The 27,064-nt window shown below is 45.1% G+C and overlaps 1 protein-coding gene across 4 annotated transcripts in view; it reads right to left on the bottom strand.

Moving 5' to 3' along the window:
- LOC106568556 (FSD1-like protein) overlaps window positions 1–27,064 on the bottom strand; it is a 126,212-nt gene that overhangs the window by 5,824 nt on the left and 93,324 nt on the right. For all 4 annotated transcript variants that reach the window (XM_045692675.2, XM_045692674.2, XM_045692677.2 and 1 more), the window contains one exon: window positions 14,228–14,316. In XM_045692675.2, the coding sequence (XP_045548631.1) occupies window positions 14,228–14,316 (89 nt within the window). The remainder of the gene's footprint in view (window positions 1–14,227; window positions 14,317–27,064) is intronic.

Genomic DNA, 27,064 nt, shown 5'->3' with positions numbered 1-27,064 from the left:
ATAGTAACTAAAGGCTGGGGGCATAGTAACTAAAGGCTGGGGGCATAGAAACTAAAGACTGGGGGCATAGTAACTAAAGGCTGGGGGCCCATAGTAACTAAAGGCTGGGGGCATAGTAACTAAAGGCTGGGGGCATAGTAACTAAAGGCTGGGGGCCCATAGTAACTAAAGGCTGGGGGCCCATAGTAACTAAAGGCTAGGGGCCCATAGTAACTAAAGGCTGGGGGCATAGTAACTAAAGGCTGGGGGCCCATAGTAACTAAAGGCTGGGGGCCCATAGTAACTAAAGGCTGGGGGCCCATAGTAACTAAAGGCTGGGGGCCCATAGTAACTAAAGGCTGGGGGCATAGTAACTAAAGGCTGGGGGCCCATAGTAACTAAAGGCTGGGGGCCCATAGTAACTAAAGGCTGGGGGCATAGTAACTAAAGGCTGGGGGCCCATAGTAACTAAAGGCTGGGGGCCCATAGTAACTAAAGGCTGGGGGCATAGTAACTAAAGGCTGGGGGCCCATAGTAACTAAAGGCTGGGGGCCCATAGTAACTAAAGGCTGGGGGCCCATAGTAACTAAAGGCTGGGGGCATAGTAACTAAAGGCTGGGGGCCCATAGTAACTAAAGGCTGGGGGCATAGTAACTAAAGGCTGGGGGCCCATAGTAACTAAAGGCTGGGGGCATAGTAACTAAAGGCTGGGGGCCCATAGTAACTAAAGGCTGGGCCCATAGTAACTAAAGGCTGGGGGCCCATAGTAACTAAAGTCTGGGGACATAGTAACTAAAGGCTGGGGACATAGTAACTAAAGGCTGGGGGCATAGTAACTAAAGGCTGGGGGCCCATAGTAACTAAAGGCTGGGGGCATAGTAACTAAAGGCTGGGGGCATAGTAACTAAAGGCTGGGGGCCCATAGTAACTAAAGGCTGGGGGCCCATAGTAACTAAAGGCTGGGGGCCCATAGTAACTAAAGGCTGGGGGCCCATAGTAACTAAAGGCTGGGGGCCCATAGTAACTAAAGGCTGGGGGCCCATAGTAACTAAAGGCTGGGGGACGATAGTAACTAAAGGCTGGGGGCCCATAGTAACTAAAGAATGGGGGCCCATAGTAACTAAAGGCTGGGGGCCCATAGTAACTAAAGGCTGGGGGCCCATAGTAACTAAAGGCTGGGGCCATAGTAACTAAAGGCTGGGGGCCCATAGTAACTAAAGGCTGGGGGCCCATAGTAACTAAAGGCTGGGGCCATAGTAACTAAAGGCTGGGGGCCCATAGTAACTAAAGTCTGGGGCCATAGTAACTAAAGGCTGGGGGCCCATAGTAACTAAAGGCTGGGGGCCCATAGTAACTAAAGGCTGGGGGCATAGTAACTAAAGGCTGGGGGCCCATAGTAACTAAAGGCTGGGGCATAGTAACTAAAGGCTGGGGGCATAGAAACTAAAGACTGGGGGCATAGTAACTAAAGGCTGGGGGCCCATAGTAACTAAAGGCTGAGGGCATAGTAACTAAAGGCTGGGGGCATAGTAACTAAAGGCTGGGGGCCCATAGTAACTAAAGGCTGGGGGCCCATAGTAACTAAAGGCTGGGGGCCCATAGTAACTAAAGACTGGGGGCCCATAGTAACTAAAGGCTGGGGGCCCATAGTAACTAAAGGCTGGGGGCCCATAGTAACTAAAGGCTGGGGGCCCATAGTAACTAAAGGCTGGGGGCCCATAGTAACTAAAGGCTGGGGGCCCATAGTAACTAAAGGCTGGGGGCCCATAGTAACTAAAGGCTGGGGGCCCATAGTAACTAAAGCCTGGGGGCCCATAGTAACTAAAGGCTGGGGGCCCATAGTAACTAAAGGCTGGGGCCATAGTAACTAAAGGCTGGGGGCCCATAGTAACTAAAGGCTGGGGGCATAGTAACTAAAGGCTGGGGGCCCATAGTAACTAAAGGCTGGGGGCCCATAGTAACTAAAGGCTGGGGCCATAGTAACTAAAGGCTGGGGGCCCATAGTAACTAAAGTCTGGGGCCATAGTAACTAAAGGCTGGGGGCCCATAGTAACTAAAGGCTGGGGGCCCATAGTAACTAAAGGCTGGGGGCATAGTAACTAAAGGCTGGGGGCCCATAGTAACTAAAGGCTGGGGGCATAGTAACTAAAGGCTGGGGGCATAGAAACTAAAGACTGGGGGCATAGTAACTAAAGGCTGGGGGCCCATAGTAACTAAAGGCTGGGGGCATAGTAACTAAAGGCTGGGGGCATAGTAACTAAAGGCTGGGGGCCCATAATAACTAAAGGCTGGGGGCCATAGTAACTAAAGGCTGGGGCCATAGTAACTAAAGGCTGGGGGCATAGTAACTAAAGGCTGGGGGCCCATAGTAACTAAAGGCTGGGGGCCCATAGTAACTAAAGGCTGGGGGCCCATAGTAACTAAAGGCATTATTAAAAGGTTAATTCAAAATATCCATAGTGTATCCACAGCGCATTCATGTCATGCTATGCAAGGACTAAATATTTATCCTAATGGATGCATCATTACCAAGACAGCGTAGTGTCATCATTATGGCTGTTCTCAAAATGTGTGCTTCTGTTATACCAGTGTTAGTGAATATGCCAAAAGGCCAAATCACATGCTATATATGATGCTCATATATAGCCTGCACCGGCCCCATTTCCCCCACCGGTCGGTACAGTACCAGTCAACAGTTTGGTAACACCTACCCATTTCAGGGTTTTTCCCCTTTACTTTTACTATTTTCTACATTGTAGCAAAATTGTGAAGACATCAAAACTATGAAATAACACATATGGTATCATGTAGTAACCAAAAAAAAAAGTGTTCAAATAAATCAAAATAAATGTTGTATTTGAGATTTTTCAAAGTAGCCACCCTCTTGCCTTGATGACAGCTTTGAACACTCTTGGCATTCTCTCAACCAGCTTGATGAGGAATGCTTTTCCAACAGTCTTGAGGGAATTCCCACATATGCTGAGCACTTGTTGGCTGCTTTTCCTTCACTCTGCGGTTCAACTCATCCCAAACCATCTCAATTATTTCATAGTTTTAATGTCTTCACTATTGTTCTACAATGTAGAAAATAATAAAAAAAATAAAGAAAAACCCTTGAATGAGTCGTTGTGTCCAAACTGTTGACTGGTACTGTGTGTGTATAGTACCAGTCATTAAAGATTAAAAAACAGGTCGCTAGGTTTAGGCAAGGCCATAAGCAAATAGGTAAACGGGGATAGGACTAAAGAGTTAATCAGGGTAAACTGGGATAGGACTAAAGAGTTAATCAGGGTAAACGGGGATAGGACTAAAGAGTTAATCAGGGTAAACTGGGATAGGACTAAAGAGTTAATCAGGGTAAACTGGGATAGGACTAAAGAGTTAATCAGGGTAAACTGGGATAGGACTAAAGAGTTAATCAGGGTAAACTGGGATAGAACTAAAGAGTTCTCTAACTTATTCTGAGTCTCTATAGTAAAGTTTATATTGCTATCCTCCTGTACTGATAATTTCCTTCGTTAATATGGACTCTTTTGATCTAAATTGCTTTTGTTTTATAGAGGAGTCCTGAATTGCATGGCCTCTAAGGGCACATTTAAACGTGTCCCATTCAATAAGGGGATCTGCTGTACCTGTGTTATGTCTGAAAAAGTCAGTTATAAATTCTTCTGTCCTAGTTCTAAACAAGTTGTCATCCAATAGGCTTTGATTACATTTCCAATATCCTCGCCCACGTGGAAATGCCGTAAGAGTAATGGATATACCGATTATTCCATGGTCCGACCGCATTCTGTCCCCTATCCGACCGCATTCTGTCCCCTATCCGACCGCATTCTGTCCCCTATCCGACCGCATTCTGTCCCCTATCCGACCGCATTCTGTCCCCTATCCGACCGCATTCTGTCCCCTATCCGACCGCATTCTGTCCCCTATCCGACCGCATTCTGTCCCCTATCAACACTTTTTTAACTTTTGGTGCCAGAGAGAATGGCATAAGAAAGTAGTCAAGACGACTAGCTTGACTGAGCCTCCTCCATGTATATCTCACTAGGTCAGGGTATTAAACCTCCTCCATGTATATCTCACTAGGTCAGGATATTAAACCTCCATGTATATCTCACTAGGTCAGGATATTAAACCTCCTCCATGTATATCTCACTAGGTCAGGATATTAAACCTCCTCCATGTATATCTCACTAGGTCAGGATATTAAACCTCCTCCATGTATATCTCACTAGGTCAGGATATTAAACCTCCATGTATATCTCACTAGGTCAGGATATTAAACCTCCATGTATATCTCACTAGATCAGGATATTAAACCTCCTCCATGTATATCTCACTAGGTCAGGATATTAAACCTCCTCCATGTATATCTCACTAGGTCAGGATATTAAACCTCCTCCATGTATATCTCACAAGGTCAGGGTATTAAACCTCCATGTATATCTCACTAGGTCAGGATATTAAACCTCCTCCATGTATATCTCACTAGGTCAGGATATTAAACCTCCATGTATATCTCACTAGGTCAGGATATTAAACCTCCTCCATGTATATCTCACTAGGTCAGGATATTAAACCTCCTCCATGTATATCTCACTAGGTCAGGATATTAAACCTCCTCCATGTATATCTCACAAGGTCAGGGTATTAAACCTCCATGTATATCTCACTAGGTCAGGATATTAAACCTCCTCCATGTATATCTCACTAGGTCAGGATATTAAACCTCCTCCATGTATATCTCACTAGGTCAGGATATTAAACCTCCTCCATGTATATCTCACTAGGTCAGGATATTAAACCTCCATGTATATCTCACTAGGTCAGGATATTAAACCTCCATGTATATCTCACTAGATCAGGATATTAAACCTCCTCCATGTATATCTCACTAGGTCAGGATATTAAACCTCCTCCATGTATATCTCACTAGGTCAGGATATTAAACCTCCTCCATGTATATCTCACTAGGTCAGGATATTAAACCTCCATGTATATCTCACTAGGTCAGGATATTAAACCTCCTCCATGTATATCTCACTAGGTCAGGATATTAAACCTCCTCCATGTATATCTCACTAGGTCAGGGTATTAAACCTCCTCCATGTATATCTCACTAGGTCAGGATATTAAACCTCCTCCATGTATATCTCACTAGGTCAGGATATTAAACCTCCTCCATGTATATCTCACTAGGTCAGGGTATTAAACCTCCTCCATGTATATCTCACTAGGTCAGGATATTAAACCTCCATGTATATCCCACTAGGTCAGGATATTAAACCTCCTCCATGTATATCTCACTAGGTCAGGATATTAAACCTCCTCCATGTATATCTCACTAGGTCAGGATATTAAACCTCCGCCATGCATATCTCACTAGGTCAGGATATTAAACCTCTTCCATGTATATCTCACTAGGTCAGGATATTAAACCTCCTCCATGTATATCTCACTAGGTCAGGATATTAAACCTCCTCCATGTATATCTCACTAGGTCAGGATATTAAACCTCCTCCATGTATATCTCACTAGGTCAGGATATTAAACCTCCATGTATATCTCACTAGGTCAGGATATTAAACCTCCTCCATGTATATCTCACTAGGTCAGGATATTAAACCTCCATGTATATCTCACTAGATCAGGATATTAAACCTCCTCCATGTATATCTCACTAGGTCAGGATATTAAACCTCCTCCATGTATATCTCACTAGGTCAGGATATTAAACCTCCTCCATGTATATCTCACTAGGTCAGGATATTAAACCTCCTCCATGTATATCTCACTAGGTCAGGATATTAAACCTCCTCCATGTATATCTCACTAGGTCAGGATATTAAACCTCCTCCATGTATATCTCACTAGGTCAGGATATTAAACCTCCTCCATGTATATCTCACTAGGTCAGGATATTAAACCTCCATGTATATCTCACTAGGTCAGGATATTAAACCTCCTCCATGTATATCTCACTAGGTCAGGATATTAAACCTCCTCCATGTATATCTCACTAGGTCAGGATATTAAACCTCCTCCATGTATATCTCACTAGGTCAGGATATTAAACCTCCTCCATGTATATCTCACTAGGTCAGGATATTAAACCTCCATGTATATCCCACTAGGTCAGGATATTAAACCTCCTCCATGTATATCTCACTAGGTCAGGATATTAAACCTCCTCCATGTATATCTCACTAGGTCAGGATATTAAACCTCCTCCATGTATATCTCACTAGGTCAGGATATTAAACCTCCTCCATGTATATCTCACTAGGTCAGGATATTAAACCTCCATGTATATCTCACTAGGTCAGGATATTAAACCTCCTCCATGTATATCTCACTAGGTCAGGATATTAAACCTCCTCCATGTATATCTCACTAGGTCAGGATATTAAACCTCCTCCATGTATATCTCACTAGGTCAGGATATTAAACCTCCATGTATATCCCACTAGGTCAGGATATTAAACCTCCTCCATGTATATCTCACTAGGTCAGGATATTAAACCTCCTCCATGTATATCTCACTAGGTCAGGGTTGCCTTCCCTGTAGCTCAGTTGGTAGAGCATGGTGTTTGCAACACCAGGGTTGTGGGTTCGATTCCCACGGGGGGCCAGCACAGAAAAAAAAAAAAATGTATGAAATTGTATGAAATGTATGCATTCACTACTGTAAGTCGCTCTGGATAAGAGCGTCTGCTAAATGACTAAAATGTAAATGTAAAATGGGTATTAAACCTCCTCCATGTATATCTCACTAGGTCAGGGTATTTAAGAATCACTTCCGGGTGACACCCTAGACTTCTTCTGGTTTCTTAGTAGATATTTTTAAATGTACAAAATGTACACTTTCAGTCATGAAATAGTGAACAAAAAGGTTAACTAAATGTTTAATTCAGGGTTTTTTTAATGATTTTTTTGAGAAGCGAGAGGTCACCGGGAAGTGCCATTTCATTGACCTCTAACACACTCCTCCGGGTGCTGTGCAATCAAAATGAAATGAACATTGTGATGTTTCTGTCTCTTAATCTGTCCTGTTGTCAATGGTTCGTAATACGCAAAAGTACAATGTAAGGTCTTAAATAGTGAGATAGATACCACTGTTAACTAAATGTTTAAAGGGGTCTTATGATTATTTTTGCAACATTTATTGACCGAGTTGGAAATCGTGTCGACAGAGTACCACAGTATGAGTCATAATACCCATAACACCTTGCAGTCAAACAAGGAAATGGTACCAATCCCTTTTCCCACCATTCATTTTCCTCCATAGGGGATTTTCTAGAAACACTTTAAATAAAGGACTGTGTTTTGTGTAGTGTTACCCTTGGCGTGACGTTTTGATAACCGTGTAAATCGCTCTCGGACAAGGTGACTTTTATCAATATATTCGCCTGCATTTACCCCGAAACAAATGAAATGCTAATTAGCTGCTAATGTGGCTATCATAAAAATAACTACAAATATCATGATGATCTGGATGAGACTGCTGAATCCAGGCAAAGGTACGAATCTTTGGATTAACTATCTAATGTTAGCTAAATAAAGTCATGAATAAATTGGCTGTTAGCAAAGGTAGCCAGCTAGAGATGACATGCAGGAGCATGCTGGGATTTGTAGTCTTGCATGATGTTCACTTTGATGCTAAGTAGCAATTTTTGAATCTCAGAGTAAATAGAGTTGAATATATTGATAAGTCAGCTTGTCGAAGAGAGATTTACATGGTTATCAATACATCACACCTGGGAGAGAGATTTACATGGTTATCAATACATCACACCTGGGAGAGAGATTTACATGTTATCAATACATCACACCAGGGAGAGATTTACATGGTTATCAATACATCACACCAGGGAGAGATTTACATGGTTATAAATACATCACACCAGGGAGAGATTTACATGGTTATCAATACATCACACCAGGGACAGATTAACATGGTTATCAATACATCACACCAGGGAGAGATTTACATGGTTATCAATACATCACACCAGGGAGAGATTTACATGGTTATCAATACATCACACCTGGGTAAGCCTAGACGAAACACAGCCCTTACTGTTTCTACAAATCCCCCAAGGGAAAAACGGTTGGAACCATTTCCCTGTTTGACCGCTAGGTTTTATGGGTATTATGATAGCTCCACTGTGGGGCTCAATAGCCAGCGGCTTAGCTAGCTGCTAGCTGTTAGCTAGCTGCATTAGTGAAAAGGGGGGAAATGCTAGTTAGCTTTACCACCCTGTGTTAGTATGTTTTACTCACTAAAATAGTTATTGCCAGCTATTCTGAAATGAATAATTCAAATTTGAATATATTGAATATGAATTTTTGTTAAATCTATTCAAGAAGTCAACATGTCAATAGTCTGTTGACCATCTTGGGTCCAATAGATTTATGTGCTACATCTGGAAAAACAAAATCAAAATGTTTCCTTTCATATTCTGTGTTTGTGTTCTTTTTGGTAAGTGAAGTATGTTTATAAATGCTTTAAAAAAACAAAATGGGGAAAATAGAAAATGACAGCACATTGACTGCAGATGTTGGCTGGTGTTATATTTCAGTGGTAAACTGCACAGTTAATTACCATGAAATGTGCTTAGCTATAAAACACTTTATGAATGGAAAAATAGATTAGACTCTACATTGACTCCTCGTGCTCCTAGATATTAGTGCCGCTTTTGATACCATCGATCACCACATTCTTTTGGAGAGATTGGAAACCCAAATTGGTCTACATGGACAAGTTCTGGCCTGGTTTAGATCTTATCTGTCGGAAAGATATCAGTTTGTCTCTGTGAATGGTTTGTCCTCGGACAAATCAATTGTACATTTCGGTGTTCCTCAAGGTTCCGTTTTAGGACCACTATTGTTGTCACTATATATTTTACCTCTTGGGGATGTCATTCGAAAACATAATGTTAAATTTCACTGCTATGCGGACGACACACAGCTGTACATTTCAATGAAACATGGTGAAGCCCCAAAATTGCCCTCGCTAGAAGCCTGTGTTTCAGACATAAAGAAGTGGATGGCTGCAAACTTTCTACTTTTAAACTCGGACAAAACAGAGATGCTTGTTCTAGGTCCCAAGAAACAAAGAGATCTTCTGTTGAATCTGAAAATTAATCTGGATGGTTGTACAGTCGTCTCAAATAAAACTGAAGGACCTCGGCGTTACTCTGGACCCTGATCTCTCTTTTGAAGAACATATCAAGACTGTTTCAAGGACAGCTTTTTTCCATCTACGTAACATTGCAAAAATCAGAAACTTTCTGTCCAAAAATGACGCAGAAAAATTAATCCATGCTTTTGTTACTTCTAGGCTGGACTACTGCAATGCTCTACTTTCCGGCTACCCGAATAAAGCACTAAACAAACTTCAGTTAGTGCTAAATACGGCTGCTAGAATCCTGACTAGAACCAAAAAATTTGATCATATTACTCCAGTCCTAGCCTCCCTACACTGGCTTCCTGTTAAGGCAAGGGCTGATTTCAAGGTTTTACTGCTAACCTACAAAGCATTACATGGGCTTGCTCCTACCTATCTTTCCGATTTGGTCCTGCCGTACATACCTACACGTACGCTACGGTCACAAGATGCAGGCCTCCTAATTGTCCCTAGAATTTCTAAGCAAACAGCTGGAGGCAGGGCTTTCTCCTATAGAGCTCAATTTTTATGGAATGGTCTGCCTACCAATGTGAGAGACGCAGACTCAGTCTCAACCTTTAAGTCTTTACTGAAGACTTATCTCTTCAGTAGGTCCTATGATTAAGTATAGTCTGGCCCAGGAGTGTGAAGGTGAACGGAAAGGCTGGAGCAACGAACCGCCCTTGCTGTCTCTGCCTTGCCGGTTCCCCTCTTTCCACTGGGATTCTCTGCCTCTAACTCTTTTACAGGGGCTGAGTCACTGGCTTACTGGTGTTCTTCCATGCTGTCCATGGGAGGGGTGCGTCACTTGAGTGGGTTGAGTCACTGACGTGGTCTTCCTGTCTGGGTTGGCGCCCCCCCTTGGGTTGTGCCATGGCGGAGATCGTTGTGGGCTATTCTCGGCCTTGTCTTAGGACGGTAAGTTGGTGGTTGGAGACATCCCTCTAGTGGTGTGGGGGCTGTGCTTTGGCAAAGTGGGTGGGGTTATATCCTGCCTGTTTGGCCCTGTCTGGGGGTATCATCGGATGGGGCCACAGTGTCTTCTGATCCCTCCTGTCTCAGCCTCCAGTATTTATGCTGCAATAGTTTATGTGTCGGGGGGCTAGGGTCAGTCTGTTACATCTGGAGTATTTCTCTTGTCTTATCCGGTGTCCTGTGTGAATTTAAATATGCTCTCTCTAATTCTCTCTTTCTCTCTTTCTGTCTTTCTCTCGGAGGACCTGAGCCCTAGGACCATGCCTCAGGACTACCTGGTATGATGACTCCTTGCTGTCCCCAGTCCACCTGGCCGTGCTGCTGCTCCAGTTTCAACTGTTCTGCCTGCGGCTATGGAACCCTGACCTGTTCACCGGACGTGCTTGTTGCACCCTCGACAACTACTATGATTATTATTATTTGACCATGCTGGTCATTTATGAACATTTTAACATCTTGACCATGTTCTGTTATAATATCCACCCAGCACAGCCAGAAGAGGACTGGCCACCCCTCATAGCCTGGTTCCTCTCTAGGTTTCTTCCTAGGTTCTGGCCTTTCTAGGGAGTTTTTCCTAGCCACCGTGCTTCTACACCTGCATTGCTTGCTGTTTGGGGTTTTAGGCTGGGTTTCTGTACAGCACTTTGAGATATCAGCTGATGTACTTAGGGCTATATAAATACATTTGATTTGATTTGACTGCATAGAATTTATACATAGATCTTTCATGTGTGCGTTATAGACCAATATGAACAACTTAACTGTGATATGGAGGAGGGTTTGTAAATTAGTTATGAAAGAGTTATAATATGAACCCCGACTACCCGATTTGATCCGTAAAATTGACCCGGAGGATTCAACCCTGTGGGGATCTTCATTCACCATTGACCTCAGCGAGAAGAAGACAGTAACTCGAGGACCTATACTGAACGGTAAGGGAAATGAGGCTGATACAGGCTATATATATAAGCATAATTTCAAAACGTGGTTTGGCTTTATGGCATATATATTTTTATTTTACCTTTATTTAACTACGCAAGTCAGTTAAGAACAAATTCTTATTTTCAATGACGGCCCTAGGAATAGTGGATTCACTGCCTTGTTCAGGGACACAATGACAGATTTTTACCTTGTCAGTCCAGGGATTCGATCTAGTAACCTTTCGGTTACTCGTCCAACACTCTAAACACTAGGCTACCTGCCTCCTCTACACTCAAACCACTAGGCTACCTGCCGCCTCTACACTCTAACCACTAGGCTACCTGCCGCCTCTACACTCTAACCACTAGGCTACCTGCCTCCCCTACACTCTAACCACTAGTCTACCTGCCTCTTCTGCACTCTAACCACTAGGCTACCTGCCTCCTCTACACTCTAACCACTAGGCTACCTGCCTCCTCTACACTCAAACCACTAGGCTACCTGCCTCTACACTCTAACCACTAGGCTACCTGCCTCCTCTACTCTAACCACTAGGCTACCTGCCTCCTCTACACTCTAACCACTAGGCTACCTGCCGCCTCTACACTCTAACCACTAGGCTACCTGCCACCTCTACACTCTAACCACTAGGCTACCTGCCTCCTCTACACTCTTACCACTAGACTACCTGCCTCCTCTACACTCTAACCACTAGGCTACCTGCCTCCTCTACACTCTAACCACTAGGCTACCTACCTCCTCTACACTCTAACCACTAGGCTACCTGCCTCCTCTACACTCTAACCACTAGGCTACCTGCCTCCTCTACACTCTAACCACTAGGCTACCTGCCTCCTCTACACTCTAACCACTACACTACCCTGCCTCCTCTACACTCTTACCACTAGACTACCTGCCTCCTCTACACTCTAACCACTAGGCTACCTGCCTCCTCTACACTCTAACCACTAGGCTACCTGCCGCCTCTACACTCTAACCACTAAACTACCTACCTCCTCTCCTCTCCACTCTAACCACTAGGCTACCTGCCGCCTCTACACTAACCACTAGACTACCTGCCTCCTCTACACTCTAACCACTAGGCTACCTGCCTCCTCTACACTCTAACCACTAGGCTACCTGCCTCCTCTACACTCTAACCACTAGGCTACCTGCCTCCGCTACACTCTAACCACTAGGCTACCTGCCTCCTCTACACTCTAACCACTAGGCTACCCTGCCTCCTCTACTCTCTAACCACTAGACTACCTGCCTCCTCTACACTCAAACCACTAGGCTACCTGCCTCCTCTACACTCTAACCACTAGGCTACCTGCCTCCTCTACACTCTAACCACTAGGCTACCTGCCTCTACACTCTAACCACTAGGCTACCTGCCTCCTCTACACTCTAACCACTAGGCTACCTGCCACCTCTACACTCTAACCACTAGGCTACCTGCCACCTCTACACTCTAACCACTAGGCTACCTGCCTCCTCTACACTCTTACCACTAGACTACCTGCCTCCTCTACACTCTAACCACTAGGCTACCTGCCTCCTCTACACTCTAACCACTAGGCTACCTGCCTCCTCTACACTCTAACCACTAGGCTACCTGCCTCCTCTACACTCTAACCACTAGGCTACCTGCCTCCTCTACACTCTAACCACTAGGCTACCTGCCTCCTCTACACTCTAACCACTAGGCTACCTGCCTCCTCTACACTCTAACCACTAGGCTACCTGCCTCCTCTACACTCTAACCACTAGGCTACCTACCTCCTCTACACTCTAACCACTAGGCTACCTGCCTCCTCTACACTCTAACCACTAGGCTACCTGCCTCCTCTACACTCTAACCACTAGGCTACCTGCCACCTCTACACTCTAACCACTAGGCTACCTGCCTCCTCTACACTCTAACCACTAGGCTACCTGCCTCCTCTACACTCTAACCACTAGGCTACCTGCCTCCTCTACACTCAAACCACTAGGCTACCTGCCTCTACACTCTAACCACTAGGCTACCTGCCGCCTCCACACTCTAACCACTAGGCTACCAGCCTCCTCTACACTCTAACCACTAGGCTACCTGCCTCCTCTACACTCTAACCACTACACTACCCTGCCGCCCCTAATTCACCAACACTGGTAATGACAGAAGCACACTTTTGAGAACAGCCAGAATGATGACACACTACTATGGCATTGTAATAATGCATATTTTAAAGAAATACGAGGGCTTTACAGAGACATGACATAAATGCACTAATAATGCTGTTGGGACCTGTTATAACACGTTCGTGAACATAAATTGTTACCTATTGGTGTTACCTACATCTTGATGACAGGACAGGTTCTCTGGTAGAATATACAGCTATGATGGGAGTGTCAGTTAGTCAGTTAGACAAGTGTATCGGCCATGATACCGACAGGACTTACCATGAAGGCCAGTACAACAGGTTGGCTAAACTTACCATGAAGGCCGGTACTACAGGTTGGCTAAACTTACCATGAAGGCCGGTACAACAGGTTGGCTAAACTTACCATGAAGGCCGGTACAACAGGTTGGCTAAACTTACCATGAAGGCCGGTACAACAGGTTGGCTAAACTTACCATGAAGGCCGGTACAACAGGTTGGCTAAACTTACCATGAAGGCCGGTACTACAGGTTGGCTAAACTTACCATGAAGGCCGGTACAACAGGTTGGCTAAACTTACCATGAAGGCCGGTACAACAGGTTGGCTAAACTTACCATGAAGGCCGGTACAACAGGTTGGCTAAACTTACCATGAAGGCCGGTACAACAGGTTGGCTAAACTTACCATGAAGGCCGGTACAACAGGTTGGCTAAACTTACCATGAAGGCCGGTACTACAGGTTGGCTGAACTTACCATGAAGGCCGGTACTACAGGTTGGCTAAACTTACCATGAAGGCCGGTACAACAGGTTGGCTAAACTTACCATGAAGGCCGGTACTACAGGTTGGCTAAACTTACCATGAAGGCCGGTACAACAGGTTGGCTAAACTTACCATGAAGGCCGGTACAACAGGTTGGCTAAACTTACCATGAAGGCCGGTACAACAGGTTGGCTAAACTTACCATGAAGGCCGGTACTACAGGTTGGCTAAACTTACCATGAAGGCCAGTACTACAGGTTGGCTAAACTTACCATGAAGGCCGGTACAACAGGTTGGCTAAATTTAGCCTTGAACGTGTGGATCAACTGCTTGGTTTCAGCGTTGTAGAAGGACAGTTGTCCTGAGGAAGAGAAAACTGTATTTAGACCAAAACAAACTACTGTATCCACTTCACTTGTTCAAGCACAGATAACATCCCAAATGGTAGCCTGTTCCCTACATAGTGCACTACCGCTATAGGCTCTGGTCAAAAGTAGTGTATAGGGAATAGGCCACCTGGTTAAAAGTAGTGTATAGGGTATAGGCCACCGGGTTAAAAGTAGTGTATAGGGTATAGGCCACCTGGTTAAAAGTAGTGTATAGGGTATAGGCCACCTGGTTAAAAGTAGTGCACTATATAAGGAGAAAGCTAACTATTGTACCACTTTACAAGCACAGAGAGAATGATTAAAATAGTCATCTGATCTACTGGGAAGAAGAAAGGCCTTGTTTGTAGTCATCTATTCTACAGTCATTTCCTGGGGGATGGGGGCCCAGTTTGTAGTCATCTAGTCTACAGTCATTTCCTGGGGGATGGGGGCCCAGTTTGTAGTCATCTATTCTACAGTCATTTCCTGGGGGATGGAGGCCCAGTTTGTAGTCATCTATTCTACAGTCATTTCCTGGGGGATGGGGGCCCAGTTTGTAGTCATCTAGTCTACAGTCATTTCCTGGGGGATGGAGGCCCAGTTTGTAGTCATCTATTCTACAGTCATTTCCTGGGGGAAGGAGGCCCAGTTTGTAGTCATCTAGTCTACAGTCATTTCCTGGGGGATGGGGGCCCAGTTTGTAGTCATCTATTCTACAGTCATTTCCTGGGGGATGGGGGCCCAGTTTGTAGTCATCTATTCTACAGTCATTTCCTGGGGGAAGGAGGCCCAGTTTGTAGTCATCTATTCTACAGTCATTTCCTGGGGGATGGGGGCCCAGTTTGTAGTCATCTAGTCTACAGTCATTTCCTGGGGGATGGAGGCCCAGTTTGTAGTCATCTATTCTACAGTCATTTCCTGGGGGATGGAGGCCCAGTTTGTAGTCATCTAGTCTACAGTCATTTCCTGGGGGATGGAGGCCCAGTTTGTAGTCATCTATTCTACAGTCATTTCCTGGGGGATGGAGGCCCAGTTTGTAGTCATCTATTCTACAGTCATTTCCTGGGGGATGGAGGCCCAGTTTGTAGTCATCTAGTCTACAGTCATTTCCTGGGGGATGGAGGCCCAGTTTGTAGTCATCTATTCTACAGTCATTTCCTGGGGGAAGGAGGCCCAGTTTGTAGTCATCTAGTCTACAGTCATTTCCTGGGGGATGGAGGCCCAGTTTGTAGTCATCTAGTCTACAGTCATTTCCTGGGGGATGGGGGCCCAGTTTGTAGTCATCTAGTCTACAGTCATTTCCTGGGGGATGGAGGCCCAGTTTGTAGTCATCTATTCTACAGTCATTTCCTGGGGGAAGGAGGCCCAGTTTGTAGTCATCTATTCTACAGTCATTTCCTGGGGGATGGGGGCCCAGTTTGTAGTCATCTAGTCTACAGTCATTTCCTGGGGGATGGGGGCCCAGTTTGTAGTAATCTATTCTACAGTCATTTCCTGGGGGATGGGGTCCCAGTTTGTAGTCATCTATTCTACAGTCATTTCCTGGGGGATGGGGGCCCAGTTTGTAGTCATCTAGTCTACAGTCATTTCCTGGGGGATGGGGGCCCAGTTTGTAGTCATCTATTCTACAGTCATTTCCTGGGGGATGGAGGCCCAGTTTGTAGTCATCTATTCTACAGTCATTTCCTAGGGGAAGGAGGCCCAGTTTGTAGTCATCTATTCTACAGTCATTTCCTGGGGGATGGGGGCCCAGTTTGTAGTCATCTATTCTACAGTCATTTCCTGGGGGATGGGGGCCCAGTTTGTAGTCATCTAGTCTACAGTCATTTCCTGGGGGATGGAGGCCCAGTTTGTAGTCATCTAGTCTACAGTCATTTCCTGGGGGATGGAGGCCCAGTTTGTAGTCATCTATTCTACAGTCATTTCCTGGGGGATGGAGGCCCAGTTTGTAGTCATATACTCTACAGTCATTTCCTGGGGGAAGGAGGCCCAGTTTGTAGTCATCTAGTCTACAGTCATTTCCTGGGGGATGGAGGCCCAGTTTGTAGTCATCAACTCTACAGTCATTTCCTGGGGGAAGGAGGCCCAGTTTGTAGTCATCTACTCTACAGTCATTTCCTGGGGGAAGGAGATGGTTGAAATCCAATATGGCGGTATCCAATGGCCTATGCACGGGTCACAGTCACCCAGGGGATATAGTATCCCCTTTCCGGACTGTAAAACACACAACAACCTGTAAATCTAACGATGGTGGACCAACTTGCACCTCAGTTGGTGAAACCGGAAACAACTTACAGTAAGGGATCCAACGGGCTTTACGAGGGTTTAAGGACATGAGAACAAGCAGAGACAAAAAAAAATATATGGTGCAAACTTAAGGTTTTATTTACAAGTGCAGATAGTGAAAGTGACGATATGGTCCAAAAATAACTGGTTGAGTCCAAAAATAACTTTCTGGTATTGCATTTGACAAAAGACAAAAATGTCAAATTAAACAACAATCGCACAAAGTAGGAACCAAACGGAACTAAACATATATACACCCAGAGTAACCTGGCTATGGGTATATATATACCCAGAGTAACCTGGCTATGGGTATATACACCCAGAGTAACCTGGCTATGGGTATATACACCCAGAGTAACCTGGCTATGGGTATATATATACACCCAGAGTAACCTGGCTATGGGTATATATATACACCCAGAGTAACCTGGCTATGGGTATATATATACACCCAGAGTAACCTGGCTATGGGTATATATATATATATATATATATACCCAGAGTAACCTGGCTATGGGTATATATACACCCAGAGTAACCTGGCTATGGGTATATATATACACCCAGAGTAACCTGGCTATGGGTATATATATATACCCAGAGTAACCTGGCTATGGGTATATATATACACCCAGAGTAACCTGGCTATGGGTATATATATACCCAGAGTAACCTGGCTATGGGTATATATATATATACCCAGAGTAACCTGGCTATGGGTATATATACCCAGAGTAACCTGGCTATGGGTATATATACACCCAGAGTAACCTGGCTATGGGTATATATATACCCAGAGTAACCTGGCTATGGGTATATATATATACACCCAGAGTAACCTGGCTATGGGTATATATATATACACCCAGAGTAACCTGGCTATGGGTATATATATATACACCCAGAGTAACCTGGCTATGGGTATATATATATACACCCAGAGTAACCTGGCTATGGGTATATATATACCCAGAGTAACCTGGCTATGGGTATATATATATATATACCCAGAGTAACCTGGCTATGGGTATATATACACCCAGAGTAACCTGGCTATGGCTATATATATACCCAGAGTAACCTGGCTATGGGTATATACACCCAGAGTAACCTGGCTATGGGTATATATATATATATATATACCCAGAGTAACCTGGCTATGGGTATATATATATATACCCAGAGTAACCTGGCTATGGGTATATATACCCAGAGTAACCTGGCTATGGGTATATATATACCCAGAGTAACCTGGCTATGGGTATATATATATACACCCAGAGTAACCTGGCTATGGGTATATATATATACACCCAGAGTAACCTGGCTATGGGTATATATATATACACCCAGAGTAACCTGGCTATGGGTATATATATATACACCCAGAGTAACCTGGCTATGGGTATATATACCCAGAGTAACCTGGCTATGGGTATATATACCCAGAGTAACCTGGCTATGGGTATATATATATATACCCAGAGTAACCTGGCTATGGGTATATATATATACACCCAGAGTAACCTGGCTATGGGTATATATATATACACCCAGAGTAACCTGGCTATGGGTATATATATATACACCCAGAGTAACCTGGCTATGGGTATATATATATATACACCCAGAGTAACCTGGCTATGGGTATATATACACCCAGAGTAACCTGGCTATGGGTATATATATACCCAGAGTAACCTGGCTATGGGTATATATATACCCAGAGTAACCTGGCTATGGGTATATATATACCCAGAGTAACCTGGCTATGGGTATATATATACCCAGAGTAACCTGGCTATGGGTATATATATACCCAGAGTAACCTGGCTATGGGTATATATATACCCAGAGTAACCTGGCTATGGGTATATATATACCCAGAGTAACCTGGCTATGGGTATATATACCCAGAGTAACCTGGCTATGGGTATATATACCCAGAGTAACCTGGCTATGGGTATATATACCCAGAGTAACCTGGCTATGGGTATATATACCCAGAGTAACCTGGCTATGGGTATATATACCCAGAGTAACCTGGCTATGGGTATATATACCCAGAGTAACCTGGCTATGGGTATATACACCCAGAGTAACCTGGCTATGGGTATATATATATACACCCAGAGTAACCTGGCTATGGGTATATATATATACACCCAGAGTAACCTGGCTATGGGTATATATATATACACCCAGAGTAACCTGGCTATGGGTATATATATACCCAGAGTAACCTGGCTATGGGTATATACACCCAGAGTAACCTGGCTATGGGTATATATACCCAGAGTAACCTGGCTATGGGTATATATACCCAGAGTAACCTGGCTATGGGTATATACACCCAGAGTAACCTGGCTATGGGTATATATATATACACCCAGAGTAACCTGGCTATGAGTATATATATATATACACCCAGAGTAACCTGGCTATGGGTATATATACACCCAGAGTAACCTGGCTATGGGTATATATATACCCAGAGTAACCTGGCTATGGGTATATATATATACACCCAGAGTAACCTGGCTATGGGTATATATATACACCCAGAGTAACCTGGCTATGGGTATATATATATATATATACCCAGAGTAACCTGGCTATGGGTATATATACACCCAGAGTAACCTGGCTATGGGTATATATACACCCAGAGTAACCTGGCTATGGGTATATATACACCCAGAGTAACCTGGCTATGGGTATATATACACCCAGAGTAACCTGGCTATGGGTATATATACACCCAGAGTAACCTGGCTATGGGTATATATATATACACCCAGAGTAACCTGGCTATGGGTATATATATACACCCAGAGTAACCTGGCTATGGGTATATATATATATATACCCAGAGTAACCTGGCTATGGGTATATATACACCCAGAGTAACCTGGCTATGGGTATATATACACCCAGAGTAACCTGGCTATGGGTATATATACACCCAGAGTAACCTGGCAATGGGTATATATACCCAGAGTAACCTGGCTATGGGTATATATATACCCAGAGTAACCTGGCTATGGGTATATATACACCCAGAGTAACCTGGCTATGGGTATATATATATACCCAGAGTAACCAGGCTATGGGTATATATATATATATACACCCAGAGTAACCTGGCTATGGGTATATATATATATATATATATATATATACCCAGAGTAACCTGGCTATGGGTATATATACACCCAGAGTAACCTGGCTATGGGTATATATATACCCAGAGTAACCTGGCTATGGGTATATATATACCCAGAGTAACCTGGCTATGGGTATATATACCCAGAGTAACCTGGCTATGGGTATATATACCCAGAGTAACCTGGCTATGGGTATATATACCCAGAGTAACCTGGCTATGGGTATATATATATATACCCAGAGTAACCTGGCTATGGGTATATATATATATACCCAGAGTAACCTGGCTATGGGTATATATACCCAGAGTAACCTGGCTATGGGTATATATACACCCAGAGTAACCTGGCTATGGGTATATATATATATACCCAGAGTAACCTGGCTATGGGTATATATATATATACCCAGAGTAACCTGGCTATGGGTATATATATATATACCCAGAGTAACCTGGCTATGGGTATATATACACCCAGAGTAACCTGGCTATGGGTATATACACCCAGAGTAACCTGGCTATGGGTATATACACCCAGAGTAACCTGGCTATGGGTATATATATATACACCCAGAGTAACCTGGCTATGGGTATATATATATACACCCAGAGTAACCTGGCTATGGGTATATATATACCCAGAGTAACCTGGCTATGGGTATATACACCCAGAGTAACCTGGCTATGGGTATATATATATACACCCAGAGTAACCTGGCTATGGGTATATATATACCCAGAGTAACCTGGCTATGGGTATATATATACCCAGAGTAACCTGGCTATGGGTATATATACCCAGAGTAACCTGGCTATGGGTATATATACCCAGAGTAACCTGGCTATGGGTATATATATATACACCCAGAGTAACCTGGCTATGGGTATATATATATATACCCAGAGTAACCAGGGTATGGGTATATATATATATATATATATATATATATATATATACCCAGAGTAACCTGGCTATGGGTATATATACCCACAGTAACCTGGCTATGGGTATATATATATATACCCAGAGTAACCTGGCTATGGGTATATATACCCAGAGTAACCTGGCTATGGGTATATATACACCCAGAGTAACCTGGCTATGGGTATATATACCCACAGTAACCTGGCTATGGGTATATATATATATACCCAGAGTAACCTGGCTATGGGTATATATATACCCAGAGTAACCTGGCTATGGGTATATATATATATATACCCAGAGTAACCTGGCTATGGGTATATATACCCAGAGTAACCTGGCTATGGGTATATATATATATACCCAGAGTAACCAGGCTATGGGTATATATATATATACCCAGAGTAACCTGGCTATGGGTATATATATATATATATACCCAGAGTAACCTGGCTATGGGTATATATACACCCAGAGTAACCTGGCTATGGGTATATATACCCAGAGTAACCTGGCTATGGGTATATATACACCCAGAGTAACCTGGCTATGGGTATATATATATATACCCAGAGTAACCTGGCTATGGGTATATATATATATATATACCCAGAGTAACCTGGCTATGGGTATATATACACCCAGAGTAACCTGGCTATGGGTATATATACCCAGAGTAACCTGGCTATGGGTATATATACACCCAGAGTAACCTGGCTATGGGTATATATACACCCAGAGTAACCTGGCTATGGGTATATATATACCCAGAGTAACCTGGCTATGGGTATATATATACATACCCAGAGTAACCTGGCTATGGGTATATATACCCAGAGTAACCTGGCTATGGGTATATATATATATATACCCAGAGTAACCAGGCTATGGGTATATATATATATATATACCCAGAGTAACCTGGCTATGGGTATATATACCCAGAGTAACCTGGCTATGGGTATATATATATATATATATACCCAGAGTAACCAGGCTATGGGTATATATATATATATATATATACCCAGAGTAACCTGGCTATGGGTATATATACCCAGAGTAACCTGGCTATGGGTATATATATATATATACCCAGAGTAACCTGGCTATGGGTATATATACACCCAGAGTAACCTAGCTATGGGTAGGTACAACATCCTCCGAGGTGAAACATTAATTTAAAAGATTAGAAATCGCCTTAAAGAAAATGGTGACATATGAAACAAAGTCAAACGTACCAGACTGTGTACATACCAGAGTTAGGGGGGGAAAACACTGTGTACATACCAGAGTTAGGGGGGGAAAACACTGTGTACATACCAGAGTTAGGGGGGGGAAAACACTGTGTACATACCAGAGTTAGGGGGGGAAAACACTGTGTACATACCAGAGTTAGGGGGGGAAAACACTGTGTACATACCAGAGTTAGGGGGGGAAAACACTGTGTACATACCAGAGTTAGGGGGGGAAACACTGTGTACATACCAGAGTTAGGGGGGGGAAACAATGTGTACATACCAGAGTTAGGGGGGGAAAACACTGTGTACATACCAGAGTTAGGGGGGGGAAACACTGTGTACATACCAGAGTTATGGGGGGGAAACACTGTGTACATACCAGAGTTATGGGGGGGAAACACTGTGTACATACCAGAGTTATGGGGGGGAAACACTGTGTACATACCAGAGTTAGGGGGGGGGGGAAACAATGTGTACATACCAGAGTTATGGGGGGGAAACACTGTGTACATACCAGAGTTGGGGGGGGGGGGAAACAATGTGTACATACCAGAGTTATGGGGGGTGAAACACTGTGTACATACCAGAGTTATGGGGGGGAAACAATGTGTACATACCAGAGTTAGGGGGGGGAAACACTGTGTACATACCAGAGTTAGGGGGGGGAAACACTGTGTACATACCAGAGTTAGGGGGGGGGGGAAACAATGTGTACATACCAGAGTTATGGGGGGGAAACACTGTGTACATACCAGAGTTAGGGGGGGGGGAAACTGTGTACATACCAGAGTTAGGGGGGGGGGGACTGTGTACATACCAGAGTTAGGGGGGGGGGAAACAATGTGTACATACCAGAGTTATGGGGGGGAAACACTGTGTACATACCAGAGTTAGGGGGGGGGAAACAATGTGTACATACCAGAGTTATGGGGGGGAAACACTGTGTACATACCAGAGTTAGGGGGGGGGGAACACTGTGTACATACCAGAGTTAGGGGGGGGGGAAACACTGTGTACATACCAGAGTTAGGGGGGAAACAAACACTGTGTACATACCAGAGTTAGGGGGGGGGGGAAACAATGTGTACATACCAGAGTTATGGGGGGGAAACACTGTGTACATACCAGAGTTAGGGGGGGGGGGGAAACACTGTGTACATACCAGAGTTAGGGGGGGAAACACTGTGTACATACCAGAGTTAGGGGGGGGGAAACACTGTGTACATACCAGAGTTAGGGGGGGGGGGGGAAACACTGTGTACATACCAGAGTTAGGGGGGGGGAAACACTGTGTACATACCAGAGTTATGGGGGAAACACTGTGTACATACCAGAGTTAGGGGGAAACACTGTGTACATACCAGAGTTGGGGGGGGAAACACTGTGTACATACCAGAGTTAGGGGGGGGAAACACTGTGTACATACCAGAGTTAGGGGGGAAAACACTGTGTACATACCAGAGTTATGGGGGAAACAAACACTGTGTCCATACCAGAGTTAGGGGGGGGGGGGGAAACACTGTGTACATACCAGAGTTAGGGGGGGAAAATACCGTGTACATACCAGAGTTATGAGGGAAACACTGTGTACATACCAGAGTTATGGGGGAAACACTGTGTACATACCAGAGTTATGGGGGAAACACTGTGTACATACCAGAGATATGGGGGAAACACTGTGTACATATCAGAGTTATGGGGGAAACACTGTGTACATACCAGAGTTATGGGGGAAACACTGTGTACATACCAGAGTTAGGGGGGGGGGGGGGGGGAGAAACACTGTGTACATACCAGAGTTAGGGGGGGAACCACTGTGTACATACCAGAGTTAGGGGGGGGAAACACTGTGTACATACCAGAGTTAGGGGGGGGAAACACTGTGTACATACCAGAGTTATGGGGGGGGAAAACACTGTGTACATACCAGAGTTAGGGGGGGGGGGAAAACACTGTGTACATACCAGAGTTAGGGGGGGGGGAAAACACTGTGTACATACCAGAGTTGGGGGGGGGGGGGGAAACTGTGTACATACCAGAGTTCGGGGGGGGGAAACACTGTGTACATACCAGAGTTAGGGGGGGGAAACACTGTGTACATACCAGAGTTATGGGGGGGAAGCACTGTGTACATACCAGAGTTAGGGGGGGGGGGAAACACTGTGTACATACCAGAGTTATGGGGGGAAACACTGTGTACATACCAGAGTTGGGGGGGGGAAACACTGTGTACATACCAGAGTTATGGGGGGGGAAACACTGTGTACATACCAGAGTTATGGGGGGAAACACTGTGTACATACCAGAGTTATGGGGGGAAACACTGTGTACATACCAGAGTTAGGGGGGGAAACAATGTGTACATACTAGAGTTGGGGGGGGGGAAACACTGTGTACATACCAGAGTTACGGGGGGGCGAACACTGTGTACATACCAGAGTTAGGGGGGGAAACACTGTGTACATACCAGAGTTAGGGGGGGGAAAACACTGTGTACATACCAGAGTTAGGGGGGGGGGAAACACTGTGTACATACCAGAGTTAGGGGGGGGGGAAACAATGTGTACATACCAGAGTTATGGGGGGGAAACACTGTGTACATACCAGAGTTAGGGGGGGGGGGAAACTGTGTACATACCAGAGTTAGGGGGGGGCGGGGAAACAATGTGTACATACCAGAGTTATGGGGGGGAAACACTGTGTACATACCAGAGTTATGGGGGGAAGCACTGTGTACATACCAGAGTTATGGGGGGGGGGGGGGAAACTGTGTACATACCAGAGTTGGGGGGGAAACACTGTGTACATACCAGAGTTAGGGGGGGGGAAACAATGTGTACATACCAGAGTTATGGGGGGGAAACACTGTGTACATACCAGAGTTATGGGGGGGGGGGGGGGAACTGTGTACATACCAGAGTTGGGGGGGAAACACTGTGTACATACCAGAGTTAGGGGGGGAAACACTGCGTACATACCAGAGTTATGGGGGGAAACACTGCGTACATACCAGAGTTATGGGGGGGGGAAACACTGTGTACATACCAGAGTTGGGGGGGGGGGGAAACACTGTGTACATACCAGAGTTAGGGGGGGGAAACACTGTGTACATACCAGAGTTATGGGGGGAAACACTGTGTACATACCAGAGTTATGGGGGGAAACACTGTGTACATACCAGAGTTAGGGGGGGGAAACACTGTGTACATACCAGAGTTAGGGGGGGGAGAAACACTGTGTACATACCAGAGTTAGGGGGGGGAGAAACACTGTGTACATACCAGAGTTAGGGGGGGGGAAACACTGTGTACATACCAGAGTTAGGGGGGGGAAACACTGTGTACATACCAGAGTTAGGGGGGGGGGGGAACCACTGTGTACATACCAGAGTTATGGGGGGGAAACACTGTGTACATACCAGAGTTAGGGGGGGGAAACACTGTGTACATACCAGAGTTGGGGGGGGGAAACACTGTGTACATACCAGAGTTATGGGGGGGGAAACACTGTGTACATACCAGAGTTATGGGGGGAAACACTGTGTACATACCAGAGTTATGGGGGGAAACACTGTGTACATACCAGAGTTAGGGGGGGAAACAATGTGTACATACTAGAGTTGGGGGGGGGGAAACACTGTGTACATACCAGAGTTACGGGGGGGCGAACACTGTGTACATACCAGAGTTAGGGGGGGAAACACTGTGTACATACCAGAGTTAGGGGGGGGAAAACACTGTGTACATACCAGAGTTAGGGGGGAAACACTGTGTACATACCAGAGTTGGGGGGGGGGGGGAAACAATGTGTACATACCGGAGTTATGGGGGGGAAACACTGTGTACATACCAGAGTTGGGGGGGGGAAAAATGTGTACATACCAGAGTTAGGGGGGGGGGAAACACTGTGTACATACCAGAGTTAGGGGGGAAACACTGTGTACATACCAGAGTTAGGGGGGGGGGGAAACAATGTGTACATACCAGAGTTATGGGGGGGAAACACTGTGTACATACCAGAGTTATGGGGGGGAAACACTGTGTACATACCAGAGTTATGGGGGGGGGGGGGGGAAACTGTGTACATACCAGAGTTGGGGGGGAAACACTGTGTACATACCAGAGTTAGGGGGGGGGGAAACAATGTGTACATACCAGAGTTATGGGGGGGAAACACTGTGTACATACCAGAGTTATGGGGGGGGGGGGAAACTGTGTACATACCAGAGTTGGGGGGGAAACACTGTGTACATACCAGAGTTAGGGGGGGAAACACTGTGTACATACCAGAGTTATGGGGGGAAACACTGTGTACATACCAGAGTTAGGGGGGGGGGAAACACTGTGTACATACCAGAGTTAGGGGGGGGGGAAACAATGTGTACATACCAGAGTTATGGGGGGGAAACACTGTGTACATACCAGAGTTAGGGGGGGGGGGAAACAATGTGTACATACCAGAGTTATGGGGGGGAAACACTGTGTACATACCAGAGTTATGGGGGGGGGGGGGAAACTGTGTACATACCAGAGTTGGGGGGGAAACACTGTGTACATACCAGAGTTAGGGGGGGGGGAAACAATGTGTACATACCAGAGTTATGGGGGGGAAACACTGTGTACATACCAGAGTTATGGGGGGGGGGGGAAACTGTGTACATACCAGAGTTGGGGGGGAAACACTGTGTACATACCAGAGTTAGGGGGGGAAACACTGTGTACATACCAGAGTTATGGGGGGAAACACTGTGTACATACCAGAGTTAGGGGGGGGGGAAACACTGTGTACATACCAGAGTTAGGGGGGGGGGAAACAATGTGTACATACCAGAGTTATGGGGGGGAAACACTGTGTACATACCAGAGTTAGGGGGGGGGGGAAACTGTGTACATACCAGAGTTAGGGGGGGGCGGGGAAACAATGTGTACATACCAGAGTTATGGGGGGGAAACACTGTGTACATACCAGAGTTATGGGGGGAAGCACTGTGTACATACCAGAGTTATGGGGGGGGGGGGGGGAAACTGTGTACATACCAGAGTTGGGGGGGAAACACTGTGTACATACCAGAGTTAGGGGGGGGAAACAATGTGTACATACCAGAGTTATGGGGGGGAAAC

The sequence above is a fragment of the Salmo salar genome, chromosome 13 (genome assembly GCF_965601325.2).
Source record: "Salmo salar chromosome 13, fSalSal1, whole genome shotgun sequence".
NCBI lineage: Eukaryota > Metazoa > Chordata > Actinopteri > Salmoniformes > Salmonidae > Salmo > Salmo salar.
This window is presented reverse-complemented; position numbering and strand designations above follow the sequence as displayed.